Source organism: Hoplias malabaricus, chromosome 4 (assembly GCF_029633855.1).
Source record: "Hoplias malabaricus isolate fHopMal1 chromosome 4, fHopMal1.hap1, whole genome shotgun sequence".
NCBI lineage: Eukaryota > Metazoa > Chordata > Actinopteri > Characiformes > Erythrinidae > Hoplias > Hoplias malabaricus.
Window position 1 is genome coordinate 32,330,487 of NC_089803.1, and position 27,637 is coordinate 32,358,123.

General features: G+C 38.1%; 1 protein-coding gene across 2 annotated transcripts; it reads left to right on the top strand.

Moving 5' to 3' along the window:
* Positions 1-8,941: 8,941 nt before the first annotated feature.
* Positions 8,942-27,450, top strand: aass (aminoadipate-semialdehyde synthase). Of its 2 annotated transcripts, XM_066669063.1 has the most exons (26): positions 8,942-9,055; positions 9,208-9,276; positions 10,116-10,336; positions 10,640-10,816; positions 13,140-13,224; positions 13,555-13,622; positions 13,889-14,035; positions 14,195-14,273; positions 14,445-14,572; positions 15,197-15,345; positions 15,761-15,883; positions 16,102-16,155; positions 16,788-16,899; positions 17,843-17,902; positions 18,237-18,304; positions 20,639-20,760; positions 20,952-21,081; positions 21,472-21,582; positions 21,697-21,805; positions 22,075-22,215; positions 22,486-22,653; positions 23,359-23,454; positions 24,374-24,489; positions 24,609-24,697; positions 24,790-24,966; positions 25,418-27,450. In XM_066669063.1, exons 3-26 carry the CDS (start codon positions 10,118-10,120, stop codon positions 25,534-25,536), a joined length of 2,847 nt encoding a protein of 948 aa, XP_066525160.1. In that variant the 5' UTR covers positions 8,942-9,055; positions 9,208-9,276; positions 10,116-10,117; the 3' UTR covers positions 25,537-27,450. The 2 variants fall into 2 exon arrangements, with proteins under 2 accessions (XP_066525160.1, XP_066525161.1); XM_066669064.1 differs by lacking the exon at positions 16,102-16,155.
* The last annotated feature ends 187 nt before the right edge of the window (positions 27,451-27,637 follow it).

A 27,637-nucleotide genomic window follows, 5' to 3' on the forward strand; every position in this document is an offset into this window, starting at 1 on the left:
GTGTTTTATACTATTTTAAAGCATTTGAACTAGGTTACAGATAATATTTTTTGTGATATCTTGCCTGGTGTGTGTTAATGTTGAAGAATCCAAGATTAGGCTCTATATTTTGTCAATGTACTGCTGTAGAGATTGCAGGGAATTCTGGGATAGTTACAGTTTCCAGGCACTTACTGTAAATCTGAAGAATTGTCTAGAATTTGCAGAAAAAAAATAATTGCTTAACTGTTATAAACAATGTGCTTTGTTTTAGAATGTACAATGTCTCACTGTGAAATAGAGAAGCAGTTTAAAATGTTGTTTAATGTGTCTGTTGTGTGTGTGTTTTGCTTCCTTCTTTACACAACGAAAATTGACAGTATAACTCCGAATATACCCAGTGAAAACACACACACGCGCGCGCGCGCACACACACACACACACCTCGGCACCCGAGGGGATCATTGGGTTAGGTGCATTGCTCAAGAGCACTTCAGTTGCATATTTCTGTTGGTCAAAGAGGTAGAAACTGCAAATTTTCAGTCTCAAAGCCGTTTTTCTGAACTTTACCCATGCCCGGAGTTAATCTTAAAGCATATAAAAGCATGAAGAAACAATACAAGTATTATTTTAAAAATCGTCAATATTTATTTGAAAAATGTAAAATGAACATTTTTTGCATTTCCTCCGTAGCATGCTTTGCGATTCTTTGAAAATAAATTGGTTAAAGTAGGTTAAAGGATTGTCCCTAAGAAAATAACTCCAACTTTAGTTGAGCTCATAAAACCTGCTCAAAAACCCACGTTCTACTAAAGGACGGTTTCAGTTTGAGGTCAGCTGCAGCCGATGTGTATTTCTGTTCAGGAGAATTTTTTAACTTTGAAAATACAGAAAAGTATGAAGGCCATAGAAAGTAAATCATGTAAAAACTTAAATAAACGACTTTGCGCACAATAATATATAGATAAATTGATATAACTATATAACAGTTATACGACGCATTAAAAACCCAAAGTCACAAAGTGGATTATTAAATTGTGCCAGTTTAAGTAATGAGAAAGCACTGCAGTTTCGCTGTGAAAGGCATTTAAGTATTGACCTTAGACATCTGCCCTTATATGTAAATTATAGGAGCACTAGCCTAAATACATTCAACACAGTATTATCTTTGTTTTTACCATACGTATTGGACTCTATAGAAAACTCCTCGATTTATATAGGATTCTTTCACTAATAAACAAATAGTATGTTGTCTCGTCGTTGTCTCCACATATAACCCTTTCCAGGTAAAATATAATTTCCCAAAGCCTTGAAAGGCACACCGCTCTCATACGTTAACCCTTCAGTACCACGCCCCTGAACAGCTCCCCCGTGACGTCATCGAGACCTCTGTTCTAACCGTCCGGGTCTTTGATCTAACATCTACCATATGTTTTCTGTTTTCTTTCACGTAAGACTCACTCACTCATGATCGCTGCGATACTACCTGCTGCGCCACCGTGACGCCATAAAAATTATTTAATAATTGTAATTATTTACTTAACTTTATTTTAAACATTGCCACGATGCTGAGTATTACCCTAGCCATAATTTTACTCTAAAATCTGTCTTCACCTTAAAATGCTCTGATTTACATTATGGGGACATCATAATTTCCCCTATAAGAAAGATTCCGCAGTGTGAGAGTTTACACAGATTTTGGTCCCCACACCATGATATATATCTGGACCACACACACACACACACACACACACACACACACACAAAACAAACTATGGGTAAATAAATGTTTTCTCAATCGCTCATAAAATCTAAAGACAACAGATATCACCCAGGATATTGTATACACACTCAAAATTTTACACAACTTCATATCGACAGTCAAATTATCATTACCCAGAACAGCATCCTCACAGGGGTGCTGCCCACTTACTGGTAAATATTCAAATAGGCACCAATGCATCATATATTACACATTTGTACTTATATTTATTTATGCTAACATTTTGTATATACAGTTGCAATCATAATTTAATGTCCTTTTCAAATTAGGTTTATTAGCACAATTTACAACCATTCAGCTGTTTGCACAAATATGACATGTGGGTTCTTCAAAGTCAACACAAAATATCACTTTTAATGACTACTGCAGTCTCAGAATTATTCATCACTTCATAACAATTGTCTTTGGTACTTAGCACCGTTTTACTGTTATGACCTGCAGCAAAAGTGATGCATAGCCAGAGACCAGCTTCTGTCAGCATTCCTGTGGAACCTTGGCACATTCCTCATGAGTGATGGCCTCCAGTTTTCTAGCAATCTTGCATTTGCATGCTGTATTCTATTCTTCAAATCTCACCAAAGACTTTTGATGGGTTCAAATAAGGTGACAACCAGTTCAGAATCATCCAGGATATTTTCTGCATCCAAGCCTTGGTGGACTTTTGAAGTGATTGGGATCATTATCTTTTGGAAAATTTAATGATGCCCCACGGAAGGTATCCTTTCACCAAGGATTTCTTGATACTTGATTTAATCCAACTTTCCCTACACTTGTAATTTATATTATATTTGTTCACAAAATGTACACATTTTCAATTGTTTGCAATAAACCAGTTAAACAAGTACAGCTAATATAAAAAGTGATCTCTGCAAATTCAACACAAATTATCACTTATAATGACTGCTGCACTCCCAGAATTATTCAACACCCTGAACTGAATTCCTCATAAGAGCACACATCTGCATGTCGGTTGTTGTCTCAAGCACACCTGATGCAACTAATCAAGTGAAGTGCATCAGGTGTGCTTGAGGGAAAACAGATCAAATAACTTTGCTGGATAAGGATTTGTTGACTGATATTTGCAGAAATATGGCTTGGTGGAGGAAGCTTTCCAAAATTGAAGTGAAAAGATAATTCCCTCAGACAAACAAAGAAAAAGATACAAAACATAGCAAATGTACTGAAATAGATAGATAACATATAAGCATAGTTTACAAAAGATGCAAAAGAGCACTGGCTGCACTACCTGGATGTGGCAGAACAAGGAAATTATCACCAGATTCCTGATGGGAAAGTCCTGCAGAAAGACTTGGTGGCAACAAGCACTGAAATTTCAGTTTGCACAGTAAGGCATGTAAACTGGACCTTCCAACAGGACAATGAGTCCAAGAATATCTAAAAGTCCTCTAAAAGTTTCAGAGGAATTCTTGAAAGATTTTGGAGTGTCCTTCACAGTCACCTGAACTGAACCCCAGAGAAAACTTTTGTGGGGGTTTGAAGAAGGCAGTTGCTCATGAGGAATGGGTCAAGAATCCTCTGAAATGTAAAAAAAAATAAATAAACAAATGTAAGTATGATTAAATTCCATTGTGCATAAAGAGCATGGGCCCCTCCAGGGTGTATTCCCGCCTTGCACCCAATGATTCCAGGTCGGCTCTAGACCCACCACGACCCTGAACTGGATAAGCGCTTACAGATAATGAATGAATGAATAAAGAGCATGGGGTGGCATTGTGGCACAACAGGCAGTGTCACAGTCACACAGCTCCAGGGACCTTGGGTTGTGTGTTTGAGCCCTGCTCTGGGTGAATGTCTGTGAGGAGTTTGGTATGTTCTCCCTGTGGCTGCATGTGTTTCCTCCATGTGTTTCTGGTTTCCTCCCACACAAATACACACACTGGTAGGTGGATTGGCTACTAAAATGTGTCCATAGGTGTGAGTGTGTGAGTGTGTGTGTGTCCCTTCTAGAATATGTCCCCACCTTGTTCTAGAGTGTGCTCAGTGATTCTGGGTAGGCACCAGAGCCACCGTGACCCTGAACTGGATAAGCGGCAGGCAATGAATGAATGACAAATTGAATATTTCATTAGCATTTGATTCCCCAGCATTCCACTGATATAAACTTAAGCAGATGGTTTTGATGTGTATTTTATTCTGCTATGTAAATGTACCCAAATGTTTTTATTTGCTGCTCTGTATTGGGCTTTGGGTTCTAAAAGCAGTCTAACTTAAAACACACATTTTAACCAGAAGACAGTCAAATATGTACAGGGTGGGCCATTTATATGGATACACCTTAATAAAATGGGAATGATTGGTGATATTAACTTCCTGTTTGTGGCACATTAGTATATGGGAGGGGGGAAAATTTTCAAGATGGGTGGTGACCGTGGCGGCCATTTTGAAGTCAGCCATTTTGAATCCAACTTTTGTTTTTTCAATTGGAAAAGGGTCATGTGATCCATCAAACTTACTGGGAATTTCACAAGAAAAACAATGGTGTGTTTTAACGCAACTTTATTCTTTCATTAGTTATTTACAAGTTTCTGACGACTTATAAAATGTGTTCAAAGTGCTGTCCATTGTGTTGGATAGTCAATCTAACCCTCTTACTCCCACTCTTCACACACTGATAGCAACACCGCAGGAGAAATGCTAGCACAGGCTTCCAGTACCCGTAGTTTCTCATATCTTCAAAGCATAGACAATTGCCTTCAGATGACCCCAAAGATAAAAGATCGAGAGACCTTCGGGGCCATTCAACTGGCCCACGACGACCAATCCACTTTTCAGGAAACTGTTCATCTAGGAATGCTCGGACCTGACACCCATGATGTGGTGGTGCAGCATCTTGCTGGAAAACCTCAGGGAATGGGCCAGCTTCAGTGCATAAAGAGGAAAACACATCATCATGTAGCAATTTCGCACATCCAGTGGCCTTGAGGTTTCCATTGATGAAGAATGGCCCCACTATCTTTATACCCTGTATACATACCACACCATACCATCAATTGGTCTATCCAATGTGGATTAGTGTCAGACCAATAGCGGTGGTTTTGTTTGTTAACTTCACCATTCACATAAAAGTTTGCCTCATCACTGAACAAAATCTTTTGTGTAAATTGAGGGTCCTGTTCCAATTTTTGTTTTGCCCATTCTGCAAATTCAGTGCGGCGATCTGGGTCATCCTCGTTGAGATGCTGCAGCCGCTGGAGTTTGTAAGGGTGCCATTTGTGAGTAGCTAATAACCGCTGAAGGGATGTTCGACTAATGCCACTCTCCAGTGACATGAATAACTTGTAAATAACTCATGAAAGAATAAAGTTACATTAAAACCATGCACACCATTGTTTTTCTTGAGAAAGTTGTATCCAAAATGGCTGACTTCAAAATGGCCACCATGGTCACCACCCATCTTGAAAAGTTTTCCCCCTCCCATATACTAATGTGCCACAAACGAAGTTAATATCACCAGCCATTCCCATTTTATTAAGGTGTATCCATATAAATGGCCCACCCTGTAGTAGCTGCAACTGTCCACTAGGATATATATATGCAAAGATTATCACAAGAATGAGTGTTTTTATGATGTCATATGCACAAGGACACAGGCAGAGAGCTGAAGATAACCACAGCTGTGCTGATATTCAGTGTAACAGCACAGCCTCTAGTGTGATACTGCTTTTATACAACAATTCTGAAGATAGCAATGTCATGTTAGGTGATAGTGACAAGTGACAACAGATTATGATTTTTTGTGTAATTAATAATTTATTTGGCTTCACCCACATTAGACTGGAACTGGACTGTAGCCAAGCAATGCAAACATTTATTGTACACTTGATTGTTACTTTGTCCCAGCTACTTTGTGTCTGTATAATGATTTAAGCCAAGATAGCTGCTGATGCTGTATAACTTCATTATGTTTTTAATTATATTGATTAAAAACATACATGTAAAGAGGAGTAATATATATATATATATATATATATAGAGAGAGAGAGAGAGAGAGAGAGAGAGAGAGAGAAAAGCTTCTAAATCAAATCAAAATTATTTGTATAGTGCTTTTTACACAAAGCAGCTTCTCAGAATTCTGGTAAGACAAATTTTTGACATGAAATATAAAAGTATAGGGCAGCACGGTGGTGCAGTAGGTAGTGTCGCAGTCACACAGCTCCAGGGGCCTGGAGGTTGTGGGTTCGATTCCCGCTCCGGGTGACTGTCTGTGAGGAGTTGGTGTGTTCTCCCCGTGTCCGCGTGGGTTTCCTCCGGGTGCTCCGGTTTCCTCCCACAGTCCAAAAACATGTGCAGGTGGATTGGCGACTCGAAAGTGTCCGTAGGTATGAGTGTGTGAGTGAATGTGTGTGTGTCTGTGTTGCCCTGTGAAGGACTGGCGTCCCCTCCAGGGTGTATTCCTGCCTTGCGCCCAATGATTCCAGGTAGGCTCTGGACCCCCCGCGACCCTAAATTGGATAAGCGGTTACAGATAATGGATGGGTTATAAAAGTATAAAGAATGTAAAAATGTAAAAATCCCCAGGAGAGCAAGCCAAGGGTGACAGTGGCAAGGAATACTCCCTCAGCTGAGGAAGACACCTTGGGAGGAACCAAGGCTCACAGGGGGTGACCTATACTCCTCTGGTTAGTCTACTGGTAATAATAGTTAGGAGTCCGTAAACACTTCAGTGTAGGGCGGGCAGCTCCAAGACACGTGGAGGAGGAGCTCGACAGTCATCCATCAGTGTCCAGCCAGACAGGTGGGCAGTCGTTTACTCGGAAAAAGGTAAAGGAATGGAATTAGTTTTAAACTGTTTGGGTGAATGTAAAGCAGAAAATGTGAACATTTCCAGACTGTGGCTAATGACTCCGGCAGATCTGACTATGACAGCTTTAACTAAAAGTAGAGAACCAGAAGGACACACAGACGTGGTAGCATCCTAAAACACTGGCATTCCTCCGCTCCACTGTTGACAAACCTGAGTGATCGCGTGAAGGGGCGGACGACAGCACCAGCATCTCAGTTTACTATAATTCCCTGTGTCCATGGAACCCCTGGATCTGCCGCCTTTATCAATGGGAGAGCACTAACTACCAAAAACTAAACTAAACTAATTAGTTTTAAGCCTAGATTTGAAGATTGCAACTGTGTCTGAGTCCCGAACATTTTCTGGAAGATCATTCCAGAGTTGGGGGGCTTTATATCTCATGGAATAATTCATGTCCAAACATATTACCCAGCTGGCATAAAACTGTTATAAAACATAATATTGTCCCTTTGGCTAATGTCACATTTCTTTTTTTGTGTTCATGAACGATCCTCACAGAGCAACTGTCATGTCTTTACAGCATGACTATGATTTACTCTGTGATTTAAGTAATGTTAGGTAAGGGTTCATGCAAATGCTTCCTCGTGGATTTATGCAAATTGTTCCCTTTGGAATTTGATATACGTTTTGGTTCCAATTACACTTCAAAGTCTGATTACATTTGTTTCCAAAATTTGTCTGGCTTTATTAAAAGTTGTTTTACAAACTTCAGATACTGACTTTTGTTATAAAATTTACTTCTAATCTAATGCAGATCACATTGATTCCAGCAGATGAACGTAGTAGAATGATGCACATGTGTCTTCCAGCATGTCACTTGTTGTTTTATTGCTTTAAACAGAATCTCACTTTTACAGTTTCCATTAACTGCCATTTCTAAATGAGATTACAGACATTGAAAACTACAAGCAGAAAGTTACTTTTATGTTTTTCCCCTGGAGCAGAATAGACCTTGGCTCTTTGTATGAATATTCATTCATTGTCTGTAACCACTTATGCAGTTCAGGATTGCAGTGGGATAACTGGATTCCCTAACTGGAATCACTGGGCGAAAGGCGGGAACACACCCTGGAGGGGGCGCCAGTCCTTCACAGCGCGACACTTTTTGAGTCGCCAACCCACCTACCGAAAGAAACTCAAACAGGGAGAACGCACCAAACTCCTCACAATCCCCCGGACAACCCACAACCACCAGGTCCCTGGAGCTGTGTGCCTACGACACTACCTGCTGCGCCACCGTGCCGCCAAGGACTAATGTTCTTTTACCTTACAGAGTTATATAATCAAAATTTTACCTTTCCTTCTGGAGAATAAATTATTATATACTTTTAGGAAAGACAGCTTACCAGAGAAACCACAGCTGTACTTTAAATGTTAGCTTTTCGCTTTTATTTATGTATTGTATTTAATTCTAATTTGTGTATGTGTGCCACCATTGACATTGGCTGGATCCAGGGACCTGGAGGTTGTGGGTTTGAGTCCCGCTCCGGGTGACTGTGAGTAGTTTGATGTGTTCTCCCCGTGTCCACGTGGGTTTCCTCCCACGGTGCAAAAACACACGTTGTTAGATGGTTTGGCGACTCAAAAGTATAAATGAGTGTGTGTGTGTTGCCCTGCTCTGGACCCACCGTGGCCCTGAACTGGATACGATCAGATAATAAATGCATTTCCCTGTTCTTCTTCTCTCGTCTGACAATATTGACTAATTTTTAACCCTAATGGTGCTGCTGGTGTAAAATGGTTGGTATGCACATTTACTGCTATGTTTAGTGTGACCAGACGTCCTCTTTTACCCGGACATGTCCTCGTTTTTAGACTTAAAAAACTGTCTAAAAATTTCTGTTTTTCTAGAGCTTACATAAAATTTGGAGAAGCGTTTCGTTCATAAACTAGTCCCGCCCTCCCCTACTCCGATTGGTTCGCTTGAGTGAGAAGGGGGCGTGGTGAAGTAGTCTAAAATCTTCTGATTGGACGGTCTGACTGTAGAGCTACCGTTATTGGTCGATAACCTTCTCTGTAAACATTTAATTGGTCAGTCTGCACGTCAGTAGTCGTCCGCTCCAAATATTGACACTTGTTTTGCCAAAGCTATGTTCAATGTTAGTGGAACACAAAATATCAATTTAAAGTAAAGAAACTGTAAATGTAGACAGGTAAGAATTAGACACTAATAACAGCAACAACAACATTAATACACAGTAATAATAAGAACTGAATAAAAAGGTGTGTGTGTTTCTGATGGGGTGGAGCTCTCTCTCTCTCTCTCTCTCTCTCTCTCTCTCTCTCTCTCTCTCTCTCTCTCTCTCTCTCTCTCTCTCTCTCGTCTCTTGCTGATGTCATAATCCTGCGCCTGGGGTTGTTGGAGGTAGATCCTGGAGCTGAGTAGTGATTGGTTGGGAGAGGGACTTAGTTCAGATTTCACACACAGACAATTCTTTTTTTACTGTTTTCACAGCTGCTCAGCTCCAGTAAGTCTGATATTATCTGACTCGTGCTGCGCGGTGGACGCCTGCACATTGTCTTTCTCTAGACTCTTCTGTCCAGGACTGTTTTTGTAATTGCTCCGATTTTTGTGTTGCTGTTTACTTGCTCTTTTCAGCGTTTAAATATTTCTCCACAGTTTGTTGATGAGAGTAAACTGGGACCGAGGCCACGTTTCAGCAAAGTCACCTCAGAGAGAGCAGTAAAGGTAGGCGAGGATAACCCAAGACCATTGTTGTTTATTCACAGCTACAGCTCTAAAACACTTGTTGCTAGTGAGCTGGTGAGGAATCGATGCTACCCCTGGCTTTATTTCTAATAATAAACCTCTAGAGGTCTCGATAGCACGCTGGCTTATAGACCAGCCCTCATAGACCTGAGGCATAATGTTGACGATTTGAAAGGTGACTTCAAAGTGAAAAACAGTTAAATTACATCACAACAAATCTTATTAAGCTCTTACTTACAACTAAACTTCTTCTTTCCTTTACAGTATTTCTAAATATTCCCGTAAATTCTTACATTCATTCATTCATTGTCGCGGTGGGGCTTGAGCCTACTCGGGATCACTGGGCGCAAGGCAGGAACACACCCTGGAGGGGGCACCAGTCCTTCACAGGGCAACAAACACTCACACCTATGGACACTTTTGAGTCGCCAATCCACCTACCAACGTGTGTTTTTGGACCGTGGGAGGAAACCCACGCTAACACGGGGAGAATATACCAAACTCCTCACAGACAGTCACCCAGAGTGGGACTGAAACCCACAACCTCTAGGTCCCTGGAGCTGTGTGACTGTGACACTACTTGCCGCCCCTAAGTTCTTACACCAGAGCTGACATTTTCCAAAAAAGAATATAAAAAATAAATAAATAAATGAGATGTCTTTCTTGTTCGGTAATGCCGATTGTGTTCAGAAGTAGTCTTCGTCCTTCCAAACTGCACCCACAATTTTATTGTATGAAATGTTTGAGTTTCTCTGATGCCTTTCCTTATTTATTTTAAATGTGACTCAAATATGTATTTGTAACTCTCTTTTCCAAAGCCATGCTCCGACTTTTGAGAAACCAGGCCAGAGGACTGCGAGGGAGTACATGCAGCATGAAGAGGTCTCACCATCACAAGAGTGTGATTGCTATTCGCCGTGAGGATGTCAATGTATGGGAGAGACGAGCTCCCCTTGCTCCTCGGCATGTGAAGGAAATCACTGCTGAAGGGCACAAAGTACTGGTGCAGCCCTCTAACAGGAGAGCAGTCCATGACAGAGTGAGTACACAGAGTCCTCATTAATGCAGAGTCTCAAAAAGTAAAATTACATATGCATTGGTCATAAGTATTTGTGCTTTTTCCTATTTATCCAGCTAAAATACATCCTGTCTTTTAAGGTCTGTTGGGTATTTTAAATTTGTAGCTTTTATGTTAATACCAAATGTATGTTAAGTTGATGTATTCATAATTTCTTGCTGAACCACCAAAAGGAAAACTAAGTGTTAGGCCTAAGAAGAGATATTGAAACTTCAAACATGCTGCTTATGATAAATTTGAGTCACACAGATGTCTTTCTTGTAGTTCTATGAGAAAGCAGGAGCCATCTTACAAGAGGACATCTCTGAGGCTTCTCTCATTGTTGGTGTGAAAAGACCCCCAGAAGAAAAAATCCTCCCGCATAAAACCTATGCTTTCTTCTCTCACACCATCAAAGCTCAGGAGGCCAACATGGGCCTTTTAGATGATATCCTCAAAAAGGTAAAGGAAAAGCTGAAAGTAGTTTTCCCGTATTCAGGTTTTTTTTAAGTCCATTTTATTATTTAGAAACATATTTAATTACAGTAATGGCCGAAAATGTTGGCACCCCTGAGTATTTCTCCCAGAAAATGATTGCAATAACATATATGTTTTGTTATACACATGTTTATTTCCTTTGTGTGTATTGGAAAAACGCAAAAAAAAACAGAAAAAAAGTCCAAAAATGAGCCAGACAAAAGTATTGGCATCCTCAACAACTAAAATCAATCGCTTCCTATAACCATCAACAAGCTTCTTACACCTTTCAACTGGAATTCTCGACCACTCGTCTTTTGCAAACTGCTCCAGGTCTTTCATATTTGAAGTGGGATTTTAGATCTGGACTCATTGCTGGTCACTTTAGAACTCTCCAGCACTTTGTTTTCATTCATTTCTGGGTGCTTTTTTTAAAGTATGTTTGGAGTCGTAGTCCTTCTGGAAGACCCATGACCTAGGACAACAACTCAGCTTTCTGACACTGGGCCATATATTGTGACCCAAAGTACTTTTTTGTAATCTTCGGATTTCAGATGCCTCGCACACAGTCAAGGCACTCAATGCCAGAGGCAGCAAAATAGCTCCAAAACATCTTTGAATCTCCACCATATTTGACTGTAGGTACTGTGTTTTTCTTTTTGTTTTCTGTAAATAGTAGAATGATGTGCTTTACCAAAAAGCTCTATCTTGGTCTCATCTGTCCACAAGACATTTTCCTGGAAGGGTTTTGGCTTACTCACATATTTTGGCCAACTGCAGTCTAGCTGTTTTTTGTCTCTTTGTCAGCAATGGGGTCTTTCTGTGTCTCCTGCCATAGCGTTTCACTTCATTCAAATGTCAACAGATAATTCACGCTGAAACACAGATGAACCCTTAGCCTGCATGAAAGCTTGAATTTCTTTGGGACCTGATTGGGGCTGCTTATCCACCATCCATACTGTCCTCCATTGTAACCTTGGATCAGTTTCTCTCTTCTGTCCACGTCCAGGAAGATTAGCTACAGTGTTTGATATTTTCCCACAGTTTAGTTCCTCAGACAGTTCTTCTCTCTTCTTTCTGTTCTCCCTGCTTAGTGTGGCGTGCACACAAACAAACAATGCAAAGATTGAGTCAAATTCTCTTCCTTTTATCTGGTTTCAGGTGTGGTTTTTAATATTGCCCACATCTGTTACTGGCCACAGGTGAGTTTAAATGAGCATCACATGCTTGAAACAAAGTTATTTACAATTTTGAAAAGGTGCCAATAATTTTGTCCAGCTCATTTTGTAGTTTTGTGTGGTTTTATATAAATTTTGGCTTTTTCCCTTTGTTTTTTTGTATTGATCCAATACACACAAAGGAAATATACATATGTATAACACAATATATGTAACTGCAATAATTTTCTGAGAGAAATACTTAATCTTCTGGAAGAATTTCCGGGGTGCCAATGGGGTTGGTCGGTATAACGATAATACCGTAAACCGCAGTATTTAAATATGTGGACTGTTTCTCAAAATGGGGGCGGTATTTACGTGTGTGATGTGTCAAATTTCTGTTCTGTGTCTTTAAAAGTTGGCTAAAAGTTTCATATTCATTTAAGAGAGCCACAGGGAGGGGGCGCTGTGGGAGCTCATTGATTGCTGATGAAACAGTCTGAAAACGGGTGCAGATAAGCACAAACCCCGTAGCCCACTGCAGTGTTTAAAAGAGACAGGGTGCTAAACAGACAAAATTCTCAGAAAATCCTTCACTTGCCTGTGCTCACAAGTATGTGGCTTTATCCTCTTAAATATGTGTGTTTTGAGCCTCAATTTGCTGAAAAATCTGCTGTGGTGTGATAAACCACAAGTGCTTGTTGGCATCAGCTGTGCTTCTAAATGGTGTAGAACCGTCTTATTTTGCTAGTTTTCGAACTTGTCAGTTCCTTCAGCACCAGTCACCGCACTCTCTCAGAAATGGTGTTTTACACGTGTGTTGGTGTGCACTGTCGGGATGTGTTTAGCTAAATTCACTCGACTTTGTGCTCACAGACAACGCAGTTTGACAGAGCACCACCTCCCCACGGTAATACCATATACCACAATAATATTTCAAGACGGTATGAAGGTACGAAAATGTAGATACCGCCCGTCCCTAGGTGCCAACACTTTTGGCCATGACTGCGTATGCAAAAGAATGTTTTTTTTTTTTTTTTTGGTGTTTTTCCCAAAATATTTGGAATCATATGTAAGGTGAAGTAAATAAGCTATTTCATGCAAAGTGGAGTTTCACTTGTGGTTCTCAAGTCAAGATTGCATTATTTCAGAATGTTCGACTGATTGACTATGAAAAAATGGTGGACGAGAATGGTTTCAGAATTGTTGCCTTTGGAAAATGGGCTGGTGTTGCTGGTAAGGTAGAATTTATTCTCTAACAATGTTCAAGATCAGTTTATTTAAACCAGGTCATAATGTGTTTTAGAATACATGCATGTAGATTGCTAGACTTATAGATCACTTCATGATTTGTGCAACATGATGTACTCAGTACTGCATAGAACCTGCTACACTGATTAAAATAGACATCAAATGTGATATATAAAAAAGAGAATTTCAGCTATGTTTCACATTATGAGCAAAGTCAAATAATACAATCTGAATAGCCAGGGAAGCTGAATGTGGCTCTAGTTAAAAAGGTGCTATGTTTAATCTTTCAACTGACTTTATTTCTCATTCATGCAGGAATGATTAATATTTTACATGGTCTGGGTCTGCGTTTCCTTGCCCTTGGTCACCACACTCCCTTTATGGTATACAATTTTTTTTCATCAATGGGATATTTTACACATAGCAAGCCAAATATTGTTAAAACAAATGGCAGAAGATTTTACTTTCACTGGTACAAAAGAATATTTTTGTTTGTACACTTTTTCTTTAAGACTCGTTGTGACTGTGTTATATAGAAAAAATCTCAAAGAATACAAAGCGACTAAAATGTAATTCTTTAAAACTGTGGGTTTTGCTGTGCTTAACACATTATTTTCTTTATTGTTTGGTAATGACTTGGCTGTAACAGCATATTGGGATGGCACACAACTACAGGAATGTCAGTCAAGCTATCCAGGCCGTGAGGGATTGTGGGTATGAGATATCGCTCGGCCTCATGCCCAAGTCCATTGGTCCACTCACGTTTGTGTTCACAGGCACTGGCAATGTATCAAAGGTAAAAATTTTCTATAGCTCTGTGTTGATTAATTGAAATATATTTCTTTTGCTGGGATTATGCTAACTCACAATGCAGTAGTGTGCTTTAGACAGAATGTGTACTATGAATGAACATTAATCTGTTTTTAATTTCCTGAATGTCAATTTATTTCTGTAGGGTGCACAGGAGATTTTTAATGAACTTCCCTGTGAATATGTGGAGCCACATGAGTTGAAAAAGGTCTCGGAGTGTGGAGGTAGGGCCAATCTTTGTTTGTTCTTTCCTGAAGTCTGTGTTTCTAGTGCTTTTTGTTATATGTACACAGAATAAGTGTTTTGTATAAATCCAGTGTTTGATTTTTGATATGGTATGCGAACATGCATTTTGGTGTTTGATTTTTTGATCTTGTGTTCATGTGCACCTACAGACGACACCAAAGTGTATGGCACGGTAATCAGCAGACATCACCATCTCATTCGAAAAAGTGATGGCCTATATGATCCTTTTGAGTATGAGCACCATCCAGAACGCTACACCTCGCACTTCAGAACCAGCGTGAGTTGAGTTAACAAATATTGATGGATGTTGATCAGGTTTTTGCTGAATCTAACATAATATTCCACAAATCTTTTAAATAAAAATACAGCAGTTTGCTTTATGATTCGGAGTTATGTCGATGTGTATTAAATATTTCTCTGTATGTATTCAGCTGTGAAACATGTTTCTTTCTATTGACACGAGGCAGTATTTTCTTATGGTAGCTGATATATTTATGTAATTTGAATGCTTTAGTTGGTAAGATCGTTTGAGTCTATAAAGTCAAACTTGACCACAAACTGGCTGGTTTGGAGGAAAATTTGGCATTTCTATTATGCACATTCACAAATCATGCATGCATGTTTTAATCTGTTTTACAAAGAACACATGTACATGTAAAGAAAAGTAATACTGGTCTGATTTTAGAGAGATGCGTATTCTTTGCTTTAAGTAGCTGAACTGAGAATTTAAGTATCAGTTTATAGAAACTTCTATTGGAGCTCAAAATGATTTAAACAATGTAATGCTCGAGGTTTTCTCACCCTGTTTAGGTGCACTCTTTCTAAGACATATTTTTGAGTTTATATTTTGAGGGGTTTGTTGAGGCCAATGGAGAAGCTGATTTTGCTCCTTATGTTAAAGGTTGCACCTTACACAACCTGTCTGATAAATGGCATCTACTGGGATCCTCACACTCCAAGGCTACTCCGGCGAATGGATGCACAGAAGCTAATGAAACCGTCAAAGCTTTTGCACCGTGCCACTGAGGGTGGCCCTGAGCTACCCCACAAGTAAGTTTTTAATATTAATTTTATTCTAATGAGTTATCATGCATGGAAATTGTCTTCTGCTTTTTGCTTTGTAGCTTGAATATTCATTTTCAACAGTTTTCATTCTGATTTACTCTGTGATCCAGAATGACTGAATACTCAGCCTGTGTGCCACTGAATAGCCTTCTTTAGCATAAGCAGTGGTGACCTTCAGTAGTTAATGCAGATATCAGCTCTGGCTTATGCACTTGTTGAGTCCTTGGATGCATATAACTTCTATCATCTGAGTCCTCAAGTTGTTTGCATATTGAGAACATATTTTACATAACCCTCCATGACCTACAATGAAAACTTCAAACTCTCTGCAAAACTGAGCCTATTGAAAGCCTGCTCCATATGCAATGTTTCCTCTTTTTTTCCTCTTACGCCTCTCCAGGTTCTTGGCTATCTGTGACATCTCTGCTGACACAGGGGGCTCCATTGAGTTCATGACAGAGTGTACTACTATTGAAAAACCCTTCTGTATGTATGACGCTAACCAGCACATAGATCATGACAGGTACGACACTGACTGTCTTTTTTTTTTCAGGCATCATAAAGCCTTAAAGCAAGAGATCTGAATGTTACATACTTTTACACTATTCAATAATAAATGTGACAAACATTTTTAAGAGTAAAGAATAATCTGTAATACTCACAGTAAGTGTATAATTTGGCCCCTGCAGTCCAAATTTAAAACACTGGAGAACGTTCTGTCCACCCTTTCCCTCCTTTCAGATGCAAAGCTTATATGGGGTGCCAGGATGAAGACACTGAACATACACAAAAGATGCAAGTCAGCTTCTAGAACGTTGAACCTTTGTAGCTAAAAAAAAATAAATAAATAATAACAATGTGCCACAATCACCCTATTAACACAGAAAAGTGTATATAATTTCATAAAAATATGTACCTTTGTTCCTTTGTTAACCAGAGTCAAAAAAGTGAATGTGCAGCTGCTATTTTTTTTTTCTTCCTGTATTTATCAGGTTCATATTTGAATCACATACCATTTCCATTGTCAATTTTACTAGACGAGGCTTTTTTAATTTAGGCACACCATAAATGTATCTGTTTGAATCCAATATTGGTTTTATTTGCCAACTTATAATTTGAATTTTAATTTTAATTAGTTGAGGAAGAAGTTAGGTTTAAGCCTCAGCTTATTCCTCACTTTCTTAATTTAAAGCACATAAACCACAGAGTTTACACCTCTAATCCATACACACGTGTCTCTACTTTTATAATTTTTTGGAAATTACTTGCTTAACTGGTTTGGGAGAAAATTAGCTAACTTGGTGTGCATGCTGCAGTCCTGCTGGTTGCTTGCTTGCTTAAAAAACTTAAACATAGGAGAAAACCTAATTTAGTGTCCGGTGTTTTATGTTCTTTCTTTTTTTTCTTTTTTTTTTTTTTTTTATAAGTGTTGAGGGAAATGGCATTCTCATGTGCTCCATTGATAACCTGCCTGCCCAACTTCCTATTGAGGCTACAGAGTATTTTGGTGACCGCTTGTTCCCGTACATCTGGGAAATGGTAAGAACTTGTGCTTGAGTGTATGTGATAAAGTCATTTGTTTCCTTTTCACATAGGTTTGTTTTGGAGAAGGCTGCCCTGTGTACTGACAGGTTTGCTTGTATAAGTCAGGCTTTACTTTGCCATGGTTTGTTAATTAGAACTGAGAACTGAGCTCCTGAACACCACATGCCCTGCTATGAAAAATGTTCAACTGCAGCCTGATTTGCTCTTAACATTGGTGGGGACCCTCCCCCTCCCCCATTGCCTGCATTTTTTTTTCCTCCCCCCTCCCTGCTCCGTGATAAAATGATAAGGGACTGCTAAACTACATGTGCTATTCTACATATTTTAAACTATTCTGAATAACACTTCATAATTTAACTCATGAATTATATAATGTTAAATTTATGTTAAACTAATGATTGTCAAAGAAGTAGTTTAGACTTCAGTTTACTTCAGTCATAGTGCAAATGATGTCAAGTTCATTAGCGAATTTGACATTGTGACTTGCACTGTTTTTTTTTTTTTTTTTTTTTTTTTTATATAAATAGCTGCTTATGTCCACCACCTTCTTTTTTTACTGCCATCCTCACTTGCTTTTGACACCCACGTGTCACCTACGATGCACAGTAAGTCTTGCATGTGACTGGAAAGTTTTGCTTTTAACAACTAAGCGTAGCTACAGAGTCTCACATGAGAGTAGAGAAAGGCACAGCCAATCACACTGGCCACATGTGTCACTGGGAGGTAGTATTTGAGTAGAGAACATGATTTAACCATTTTTTGCACCTCTAGATTAATGAGACGTTGAGAGATCAAATTATTGGTGGGGATAATTCAATAATCACTGGATATTGGTGGCGACATGTCACTTCCGTTCATGCTAATTCTACGCCCTTGACAGCTGCTTAATACCACAAAGCCTGCTATTCAGGTCAATCATTTTTATTGTTTTCCATAGCTGCCCTCAGATGCAACCAAACCACTGGATGATGAAACCTTCTCTCCACAAGTGAAAGATGTATGTGTGACAAATTTGTGTTTTTATTAAATGTTTAAAATATTTATTATTTATTGTATTTAACTTGTGATACTTTTTTTTTTTGACAAAAAGACAGTTATTATTTTATATATATTATAATAAAAGTAATATTTTTATATATAATTGTAACTGAATCAAGGCTAAATGTAATAAAGTATGACAGTGTTAATGATTAATTTAAGACTTAGGTTATTGGATCAGCTTTCTTCAACACTTTTTTTTTTTTTTTTTTTTTTTTTTTTTAACACCTAAAAAACTTAGGGTTAACCTAAGGTTAACCATTATCTAATGTTCTATGTATGTCTTACCCAAGGCTGTAATAACATCCAATGGCAAGTTGACTCCCAAGTTTGAGTATATTGAGAAGCTAAGAGTGAGGAGGTAAGAACGTTTTTCTGAGTATTGTTAACTTCTGGTTTATATGTCAGAAGTTTTTATTGTGTAAAACTGGAGGATGTTTTCTGTCTAAACGTGAGATAAATTATGTTTAATACTATGTCACGCAGAAACATATTTAGAATTATGTGAATATGTGTAGGCTAAGCGGTTCTTTTATTCAATACAATTCAATACTCTTGTATATACATATTGGATGCATGAAGATAAACCTACAGAAGTAGCATTTATAGCCATGATCTCTTATGATCTCATTTTCTTTTTTTTTTTCTTTTTTTTCCCCTTTGGCCCTTTTTATGTGCCCAACTCCTAAAGCTGAAGCGGTGGTTGCATGTTTCACTAATATGAATAAACAGCAGTAATTGTAGACATTTAGCTTATTTAGTAGAGCTTATGCTTTAATACCACTGCTCTCCATGCAGCAGACTGGATATTGATTGCTTAGCTGTAATGATAACAGACCCACTACTGTTGCATTTGCTTAATGCTTTAACATCTCTATCTGTGTCTGCCAAATGTGTTTTATTTCTGTTATTATTGTCATTGTAATCATTGTTATTACTGTATAATTATATAATCTGGATAAATGATTCAATGATATTCGTAATTATTATACACTAGTGTATGTTTATATGCTTTTATTTACTGCAGTCGTAAGCAGATATTTTACTGACCCCTTGACCTCACCTCTTGGAGGGGATATTCCTCTTCCATCACACCAAGCTAGCAGTGGCGGAGTCCACACTAACATCCCATCATATCTGTTCTGTTCAGGCACAGTGTGGTCAGCATGAGGTTTCTGTGCCTTCTGCACTGCGTTTACACCTTGCATGGCTAGACTGCTCCTGCTCAGAGCGTTCTCTCATGGGTAGACTACCTCATTCTCTTATAACCCATCCACCATGTCTGTCTTCTGCTCTGTTCATCTCCCAGCTTGGTTTTTGGCATGCAACCTCACATATATATTTGTAATTTCTGTGTTTGACTAAACATCAAAAATCATCTGACAGAATTCTCGCTTCTCTCCATATGTCCGCCAATTAATACTACTTCCAGTAACTGTTGAAAGATTTCTTTCAGTGATTAATAAGTCATCATAATTAGTTATCGTCTTTACTGTAAGGCTCTTTTGTTTTTATATAACTCCACTCCTCAAGGCCATCTTTTCATTTTCTTATCCTAGAAGCCTAATTCATCCTCAAACTACTTGCATGCAAAAAAGGCTTTTGACTTGAAATGTGTATAGTTGTGTGATTTATTGAATGCATTTCTCAGTCTGGTATAGGTTCAATATGTTGTGCATGAAGTGAGGCAGACCTTTACTTATACATTATTTTCCAATTAATTAAAGGAAACTCAAACTTGATGGGGAACATATTTTGAATAGCATTTAGTAAATGTGTGTGCACTCAAATAATGAAACAGTGAAAATAAGAAAGCTTTCCCTCCAATTTTGAAGAGGTTAAAAGCATTTTACATTGCATTTGTGCACATGTGCATTGTCTGATCCAATTGGACTAAACATGGTTGCTTGGCTGACAGAATGCTCCAAGAGTCTGTGGGGCTAAAACACTGATTTTAGCCTGCAGCATGTTAATGGCACTACAGGATTAAAGAATCAACACTGATAAGGTACTAATAGCTAAATATGGGGCAGATAACTTTTTGTATTTCCACAGCTCTTATTGCCTACTCAAACTCTGTGTTCATACTGATATATCAGTTTTTTAATTCGATCTGCAGCACCATGCTGTAAATATAGACTTATAAGACACTATCTCTGTAAATTATATTAAAAATAATTATAATAAATATTCAAATTTTTAAAGTAACATCAGCCCAATAATGATATCAGTGTGCCATCACATTGCAGTAAGATATTTTACTTTTGGTTTCCAAGTAAGATAAATTAGATCTTGTGTCTATATTATATCACTATATTTTGTGATGTGTTTTGAACCTAAATATTTGGGTTTAGAGTGTGGTATATGACCTGTATACTGGTCTTCAATACCACGCTTGGAAGTTTTTAATTTGCACAAATGATTCACTGAAAGTGCCAGCTTTTTGCCAACTTCTCTACTCTAAATTAAATTCTAACAGGTCTTTCATCTATTAGGTAGTGACAGTGCTCTGTTTGAGTATTGTGTTTGTTACTTGTCTTTAGCGATGTTTACTTCCCCTTGCCTTCATTGGTGTTTGTGATTTATTTTTCTTTTTGTCTTTTAATCAGTAGATTCTCACTATACGCTCTTGTGTGGGTGTGGGTGTGTGTGTAAGATTGTATCAGTAGTAATAGCTGTACCATCTGGCTCGCAGGGAGTCTGAGCAGATCCTGAAGAAAGGCGGAATGAAGCGTGTGTTGCTGTTAGGCTCAGGCTATGTGTCTGGGCCAGTCATTGAGTATCTCACCAGGGATTCTGGCACTCAGGTCACAGTGGGTAAGTGCTGTCAGCCTTACCAATCCTACTAGGCTTTTATAGACCATTAAAGTGAAGGCTTATTTTTGAGGTAATTATCACAGTGCTTATTATTCAGTACCTACTTGTAACTAGTTTATTTTCATATTATGGCATAGATTTTAGGAGGTGGTAAACACTAGTCTATCTTTATTTTTTTTTCCCTATCTTAGCATCAGTGGTACTTAACCAGGCTGAAGAACTGGCGGCCAAATACCCCAACACCATACCTGTGATGCTTGATGTGACGAGCCAAGAGGGTCGTCTTGAGTCTCTGGTGAAAGACCATGACATTGTCGTCAGGCATGGAGCCAACATTTGTCTTAAATACAAGCCTATATCTTTCTATACTAGCTTTGCATATTCTAAATCTACTTCTTATAGTAGTGATGCACATCATGGATGGTTATATTTTGATGGAATGTTTTCCGCGTACCTCATAATATTTATTTATAATAAAAAAATCTTAACCCCTCAATCTTAAATTCATTCTGAACCTTGCTTCCTGCATATACCTGCAGAAAGTCCTCTGAAAATCAGAATGACTCATTTGACATATCAGTAGCGTAATGATCATTACTGGAAGAGTAATTAACAGGCTATATCTGAATATCAGTTTACTTCATAAAATGTTGCTGTGGATGAGCAATCTTTGAGGTGAAAACAACAAAAACTTCTTTTGTCTGTGTCTAGTTTGCTGCCATATAGTTATCATCCCCTGGTAGCTAAGCACTGTATCAAAAAGAAGGTCAACATGTTGACAGCCAGTTACCTGAGTCCAGCCATGAAGGAACTTCAGAAAAGGTCAGTAAATATCCAGTTGTAAACATCTTTTGATGTTGTTTGACCTGTAAGTCTGTTAACAGCCTGGGGTCTAGTGCATTTACATTGCTCTCTTGTGATTGGATGTTTTGCCAGTGCTGAAGAGGCTGGCATCACCATAGTCAATGAGATGGGCCTGGACCCTGGCATTGATCACATGTTGGCCATGGAGTGCATCGACCAGGCCAAGGCAGACGGTTGCACTGTAGGTATTGTGTGTTTGTGTTCACTCATCATGTGTGTTTATGGTTATGTGTGATGGTGTGAGATGTCACCATTGGTAGAATCATTAGCATGCGTGGGAGACATATGACTTGGCTCAATATATTGACACTTTATCTTGCATGTTCATTTTCACTCATTCTTGATAGCCTGAAGGAAGATGAGCTTTTTAGCCTTTTTTTGTATTTTGTTTTTTGTGAATGCACCACTGTTAATTCATAGCTGTATTTTTGTGTATGCTCACTCAACCAGGTAGAGTCATACAGCTCCTTCTGTGGTGGTCTTCCTGCACCAGAGTGTTCTGAAAATCCTCTACGCTACAAATTCAGCTGGAGTCCATATGGAGTTCTTCTTAATACCATCAGTCCTGCTGTTTACCTCAAAGATAACCAAGTAATCATAACCTACATAATCAATATAACATTGTTCCTTTTTTTTCTTACTAAATCAAACCACAGTCGAACTTACTAGATTAGTTTATATTTAGCACTTATGTAAATTTATTTTAAAGAAACCTTTTGAAAGACCTTTTGGTTCATGCTCATCACATACACCAGGATCTATGGTTAATGTAATCTATAATCTGTGTTAAAGTCTGTATTGTAATATTGTTAAGTGTGCCATGGAATAAGGATACGTCTTTATCTGTATTGTCTGCTGCAGGTGGTCAGTATTCCCCCTGGTGGCTCCCTCTTAGAAACCACAACATCCATGGACTTCTTGCCAGGATTCAACCTGGAGGGTTTTCCCAATCGTGATAGCACTAAGTATGCTGAGGTCTACGGCGTAGAGTCTGCACACACCTTGATCAGAGGAACTCTGCGCTTTAAGGTATTCCAAACAAAAGTAGTTTCCTGTTAAATCTCTCTAGCTGGGTCAGTTTACAGAGCATGCAGTATTTCAGCATAGCACTTAATAGCACTATGACCTTGAACTACCCTTTAAAGAGATTTATTGTCGGCGTACAACTGGCTGTTAGACTGAACAATGCAGTTCTAATTCTCCATTCCTCCCAGCCAAGCAAAAAAAGAAATGGAAACGACAAAACTATGTCTGTATGTTGTGGTATGTACATATGAGGTAGGTTGAAAAGCCTTATACAAGACAAATAACTGCATTAGCACTGTTCTTTCTTCTTACCACATAAACATACTTGCCATGACAGTTTTGTTGGCTTAAAAGCTAAAAACCGTTTTGTTCAATTTTACAAATGATCTCAAGTATGTTTTAAAAATGTTTCTGTAGCTTTTGCTATAGGATTTATATTATTTTTCCTGTTGAAAGAGATATGAGCCTAGTCTTGTATGAATAGATGTAATATTCTAGCAGCAGTAACAAGATGGTTGCTGAGTGAATAGTCTTTCCTGTAAGGAATGTTGGACTAACTTGTATAGAAATGCTATATGGCATATATATTATATTGTGGGTAGTGTGATTAATTTTAATGTAATCCATTTATAACACATGGGGAATAATGTGACTGCCTGAGCAAAACCTACTGTGCCTTTTTGTATATGTTTGTGCTTATTCCTCCAGGGCTTCTCCAGTGCAATGCTTGGCTTTGTGAAACTTGGACTGATTAACACAGACCCTTGCCCAATGCTGGAATGCACAGCCAGTCCTGTCTCTTGGGTACACACTTAATTTACTTAATGTTTCCAGGTCATTATATTACAGAGAGATGCATGGCTCATTCTAAATGTTATGTGCAGATTCACTTAAAGACAACATTCATGATTTTAATCTAAAAATATTTGCTCTAAACCAGTCTGTTTAAGAAGAACCATTGTCTGTAAATGGGTATAAAAAAAAACTCTTAGTCCTTTATGCTAGGCTTTCTTCTTATGGCACTTTGGAGGTTTTTAGACAGCAGTTAGACCTCTAAAGTTTGCAAAGACTGATGTTTGCGGTAGATGGAAATGAGATTAAATTCTGGAGAGTGCTAACTGCATGAAAGTAAACACAGACTTAAGATGTTACAAACAGTTTCACTTCAGCTACATACAAATAACAATTGTGTCTCTCCTCAAACATACCATTCTACCTTAAAAGACTTGGAGGTTCTGCAAGTGATGATCCTTTTAAGGAAAAAGCTTTTTGGTTTGTTTACTGTATTAAATACGTGTTCTTATGATTATGTGTTGAAAAAGGTTAATGGTCTAGCTTTGTTTCAACTGTGTAGATGAATAATTGTTTCTATACATTATTTCTTTATTGCTGTCTTCTAAATATCAAAATGAAACCTTTTACTTCCAGTTTCTGGCCTAAATAGAATTTGTTTAACTGGGGGGGAAGAGAAATGTGCATGAAATCTATTGTTCATATTACCATTTTAAGGTCAAATGTAAACATAAGGATGCAATCAGTTAGTAATACTTCACTGAATGGCAGCTGATACAAGGCTACACGTGGCCCACGTAAGCATTTCATGACAGCAACTTTGATTTTTGCTGCCCTTCAGTAAAGTGATAATATAATGGGTAACTTAAATGAAAGAATGTTGTTATTCTTGATTTAAGAATTTCACTAGGTGCCAATCTCTTGCCCACAGAAATCACTCCTGTGTAAGCAGCTGGGCCTTTCCTCTTCTATTAGCAATGACTCCTTTGAGGAAGCTGTGTTCAACCGGATCGGGAGAGATGAATTCAGGATGCAGTCACTCAGATGGTGAGGGCTGAAACTAAGCTGTGTTATTGTGACTGGGGAGACACTTCTGTTCATTTAGGAATGTGGTGTATAAATACTGATCCAGGCTGATGTGGTTGATCTTTGTGTTGCTCGTGCAGGCTTGGAATGCTGACTGATGAGCCTGTGCCACAGACTGGCACCATACTAGCATCACTTGCTAAGCACCTGGAGACCAAGCTCTTGTTTGGTAAAGACTGAACTGTCTGATTTTAAAGCATTGTTGTTCTGGGAACAAATACTGAACTCTGAATTTTGAGTGGATTTCTTTTGTTTTAACAGATCAAGGTGAGAGAGACATGATCGTCATGAGGAATGATGTTGGCATCAGACACCCAACAGGAGAACTTGAGACAAAGCACATCAGCCTGGTGGTGTATGGAGACCCCAATGGCTTCTCAGCCATGGCCAAAACAGTTGGCTACCCTGCGGCTATTGCAACTAGGATGCTGCTCAACGGTCAGTGTAAACATTGTCTACTACAGACTTTAGAACTACATTAACCAAAGAGAAGTGTCTAGAATATATTTTTTTAATTAAATTTTATATTAAATATATATAAAATTAATATATTTATATACACCTTTATAACCATACACATGGCTGTCATACCCTAAATGTCCAAAATGGTAACTTGACAACAGAAGCAAATCATATTCTGAATTTGATTGTTTCTTAAATGGTTCAAAATTATTCTCACAGTTTTAAAATAATCAGTTTTATATTACAAAGTTTAAAAATTATAATTAAAAAATGTGGTTGTGTTATCTAATGGTCACTCCAGCTTATACAATCCATATATGGAAGGTAGACTGCAAAAACTTGTGGTGTCACGGATATTTACACTTATTATGTTTCATGATTCAGTCGTAATGGAAGGTGAACTTATTGTGATGTCTGGCTTTCACAGGTGAGCTGACCACTAAAGGACTTGTAGCACCGATAACGAAGAACATATATGGCCCAGTTCTAAAGAGACTTCAGGAGGAAGGGCTTCAGTTCATCACCAAAAGCAGTGTATCAGAGTAACCAGTTCTACACTCACTACTGGGGCCTGCAGTTAGAACAAGAGAATGCAGTTAAATTATCTGACAGGCCTTAAATACCCTTTTTATTTGAAAGACAAATATGTGAAAAGTACTTGTTGACACTGTAATCCAGCATCACTACATGTGATCTTCAGACAGCTATTTTTGATTTACCTCTTATTACTGCTTTTATTGAACAACTTCTGACTAGATTATTTTGGCAGGAGAACTGTACAGGTCAACTGTACACCAGTGCTGCGAAGCAATCTAAAGATATAACGGTTTTATTTAATGACTTCATGTTGCTTTTTATTCATTATTCGGTGCGTATCACAAAACTGTAAAACAGTTGTAATATTGACTGTATTAACAATTTTTTTTTAATGACTTTGGTTTTCATGCTTTTCTAGCATTACATCTTATTACTGAGGTTTGTCTGCTGTACTAAAGCACTTTACTGGATGTTCACTATCAAAAAGAAGTTTGCGGATCTTCTCCAAAAAGGTTTCTTGTGGAGATCAGGATTGAGACCATGTGATTGAACAAGGTAGTTAGAAGGTAATAATGGGAATATCCATTTCAAATGAAAGCATTAACATAGGTAACAAAGATAAGGCCATCATTCACATTGTCACTATCTACAGCTGCCCAGTGAAATGAACAGTATCAATGAGACCTACAGTGATGATTGCTGCTGCATTTGAGGCTAGATTCTTTTTTTATTTTTTAAACCCAGTGAAATCCTGAATGTGCTTCAGCCACAGAGCTCTTTTGTGTGTTGCCTTTTCTTTTAGTACTTTGTTCAAGAATAGCAATGGCAAGCCCACTGCCTCAACAAATTTTCAGTTTACTCTTAATCTATGCTTACTGTCAGGGTTTTAAACTCCCTTTAGGCTTAGTGCAGTGTTTTACTGCAATGGGGCCTTATTTATTTATAAAGGGTTCTGGAACACAAATGTTAAAATTACACATCAAATGAATGTAGATGAAAATAATCATGTGTTAGCACCAGTGTGTAATTCATCAAATTCTAACTAATGGTAACAAATTTAGGATGAAATTCATTTTAGGATGAAAGTGCATTCTATAACTGAGGCCCCAAGTCTTTGAGCTCTGTATATTTTAAATGGATGAATTGCCTGTAAATTACAAATAGGGAAGATTTGTGAAGGCTGTGCTGTACCACATTACTAAAGGACCAGAAATTTATAAATATAAAATTATAAATGTAGGTCTTAGGAATCGTTTGTCTTAATTGCCCTCAGTTAGTTCCTTAGATTTACTCCTTTACAGACAAAGCCTTTTCTGTACTGTTGCATTGCATCACCTTCTCAAAAACACTCTAAGTACATTTTTTTTCCCAAAGGTTTTTTTCTGGATAAATTTCTGTGGAGCCCAGGAGGGACTGTGAATAAAAATAAATATTAAATTGAGGGTGATTTACAATTTGTGCTCCTGTTTTCTTTAATTTGAGGTAATAATGCATAAACGCAAGATTCCCAATTGTCTCCTGTGTTGTTTCGTCTGTTGATTGTGTGTAGCCTATATAAATATAATCATGCATCATTTCTCCAGCGCAGCTATAATATCCTGTACAGAATCACTGTTGGAGATCAACGATCCTGAGATCTCTTCAGATGCCATTAGCTGATTGATGCCCTACTGTGCAAGGGAAGTTACAACATCCTCAAAGAAAGCATATACAGATCAAAACCTAATGAGAGCATCTCAATCTAGTATCACATAAATCTTGCAATAAGGTCGCATAATACAATGAGTCTTTTCTAAAATATGTACATGATAATTAAAAGGATTTATACAATACTAAATATAATTTGTAAATCTTGGGAAGAGGTGAAGACATTGTCCCCTTAAAAAAAATAGGAGCACAAATTGGCCTATTCATCCTATTCATGGCCCCTATTGGGCTCCTTTTTTTTTTTTTTTTTTTGCATAAATAAAATTGTGTAAAATGAAATTACAGTTGTTTTCCCTTCATTTTTGCATACCTTGCCCTAAAGCTTATATCAGAAGCCTGGTTCTGTATAAGGAATGTGGTAAACCTGGGTGTTTAAATTAGTGAATGCTGAAGCTCTATTTTT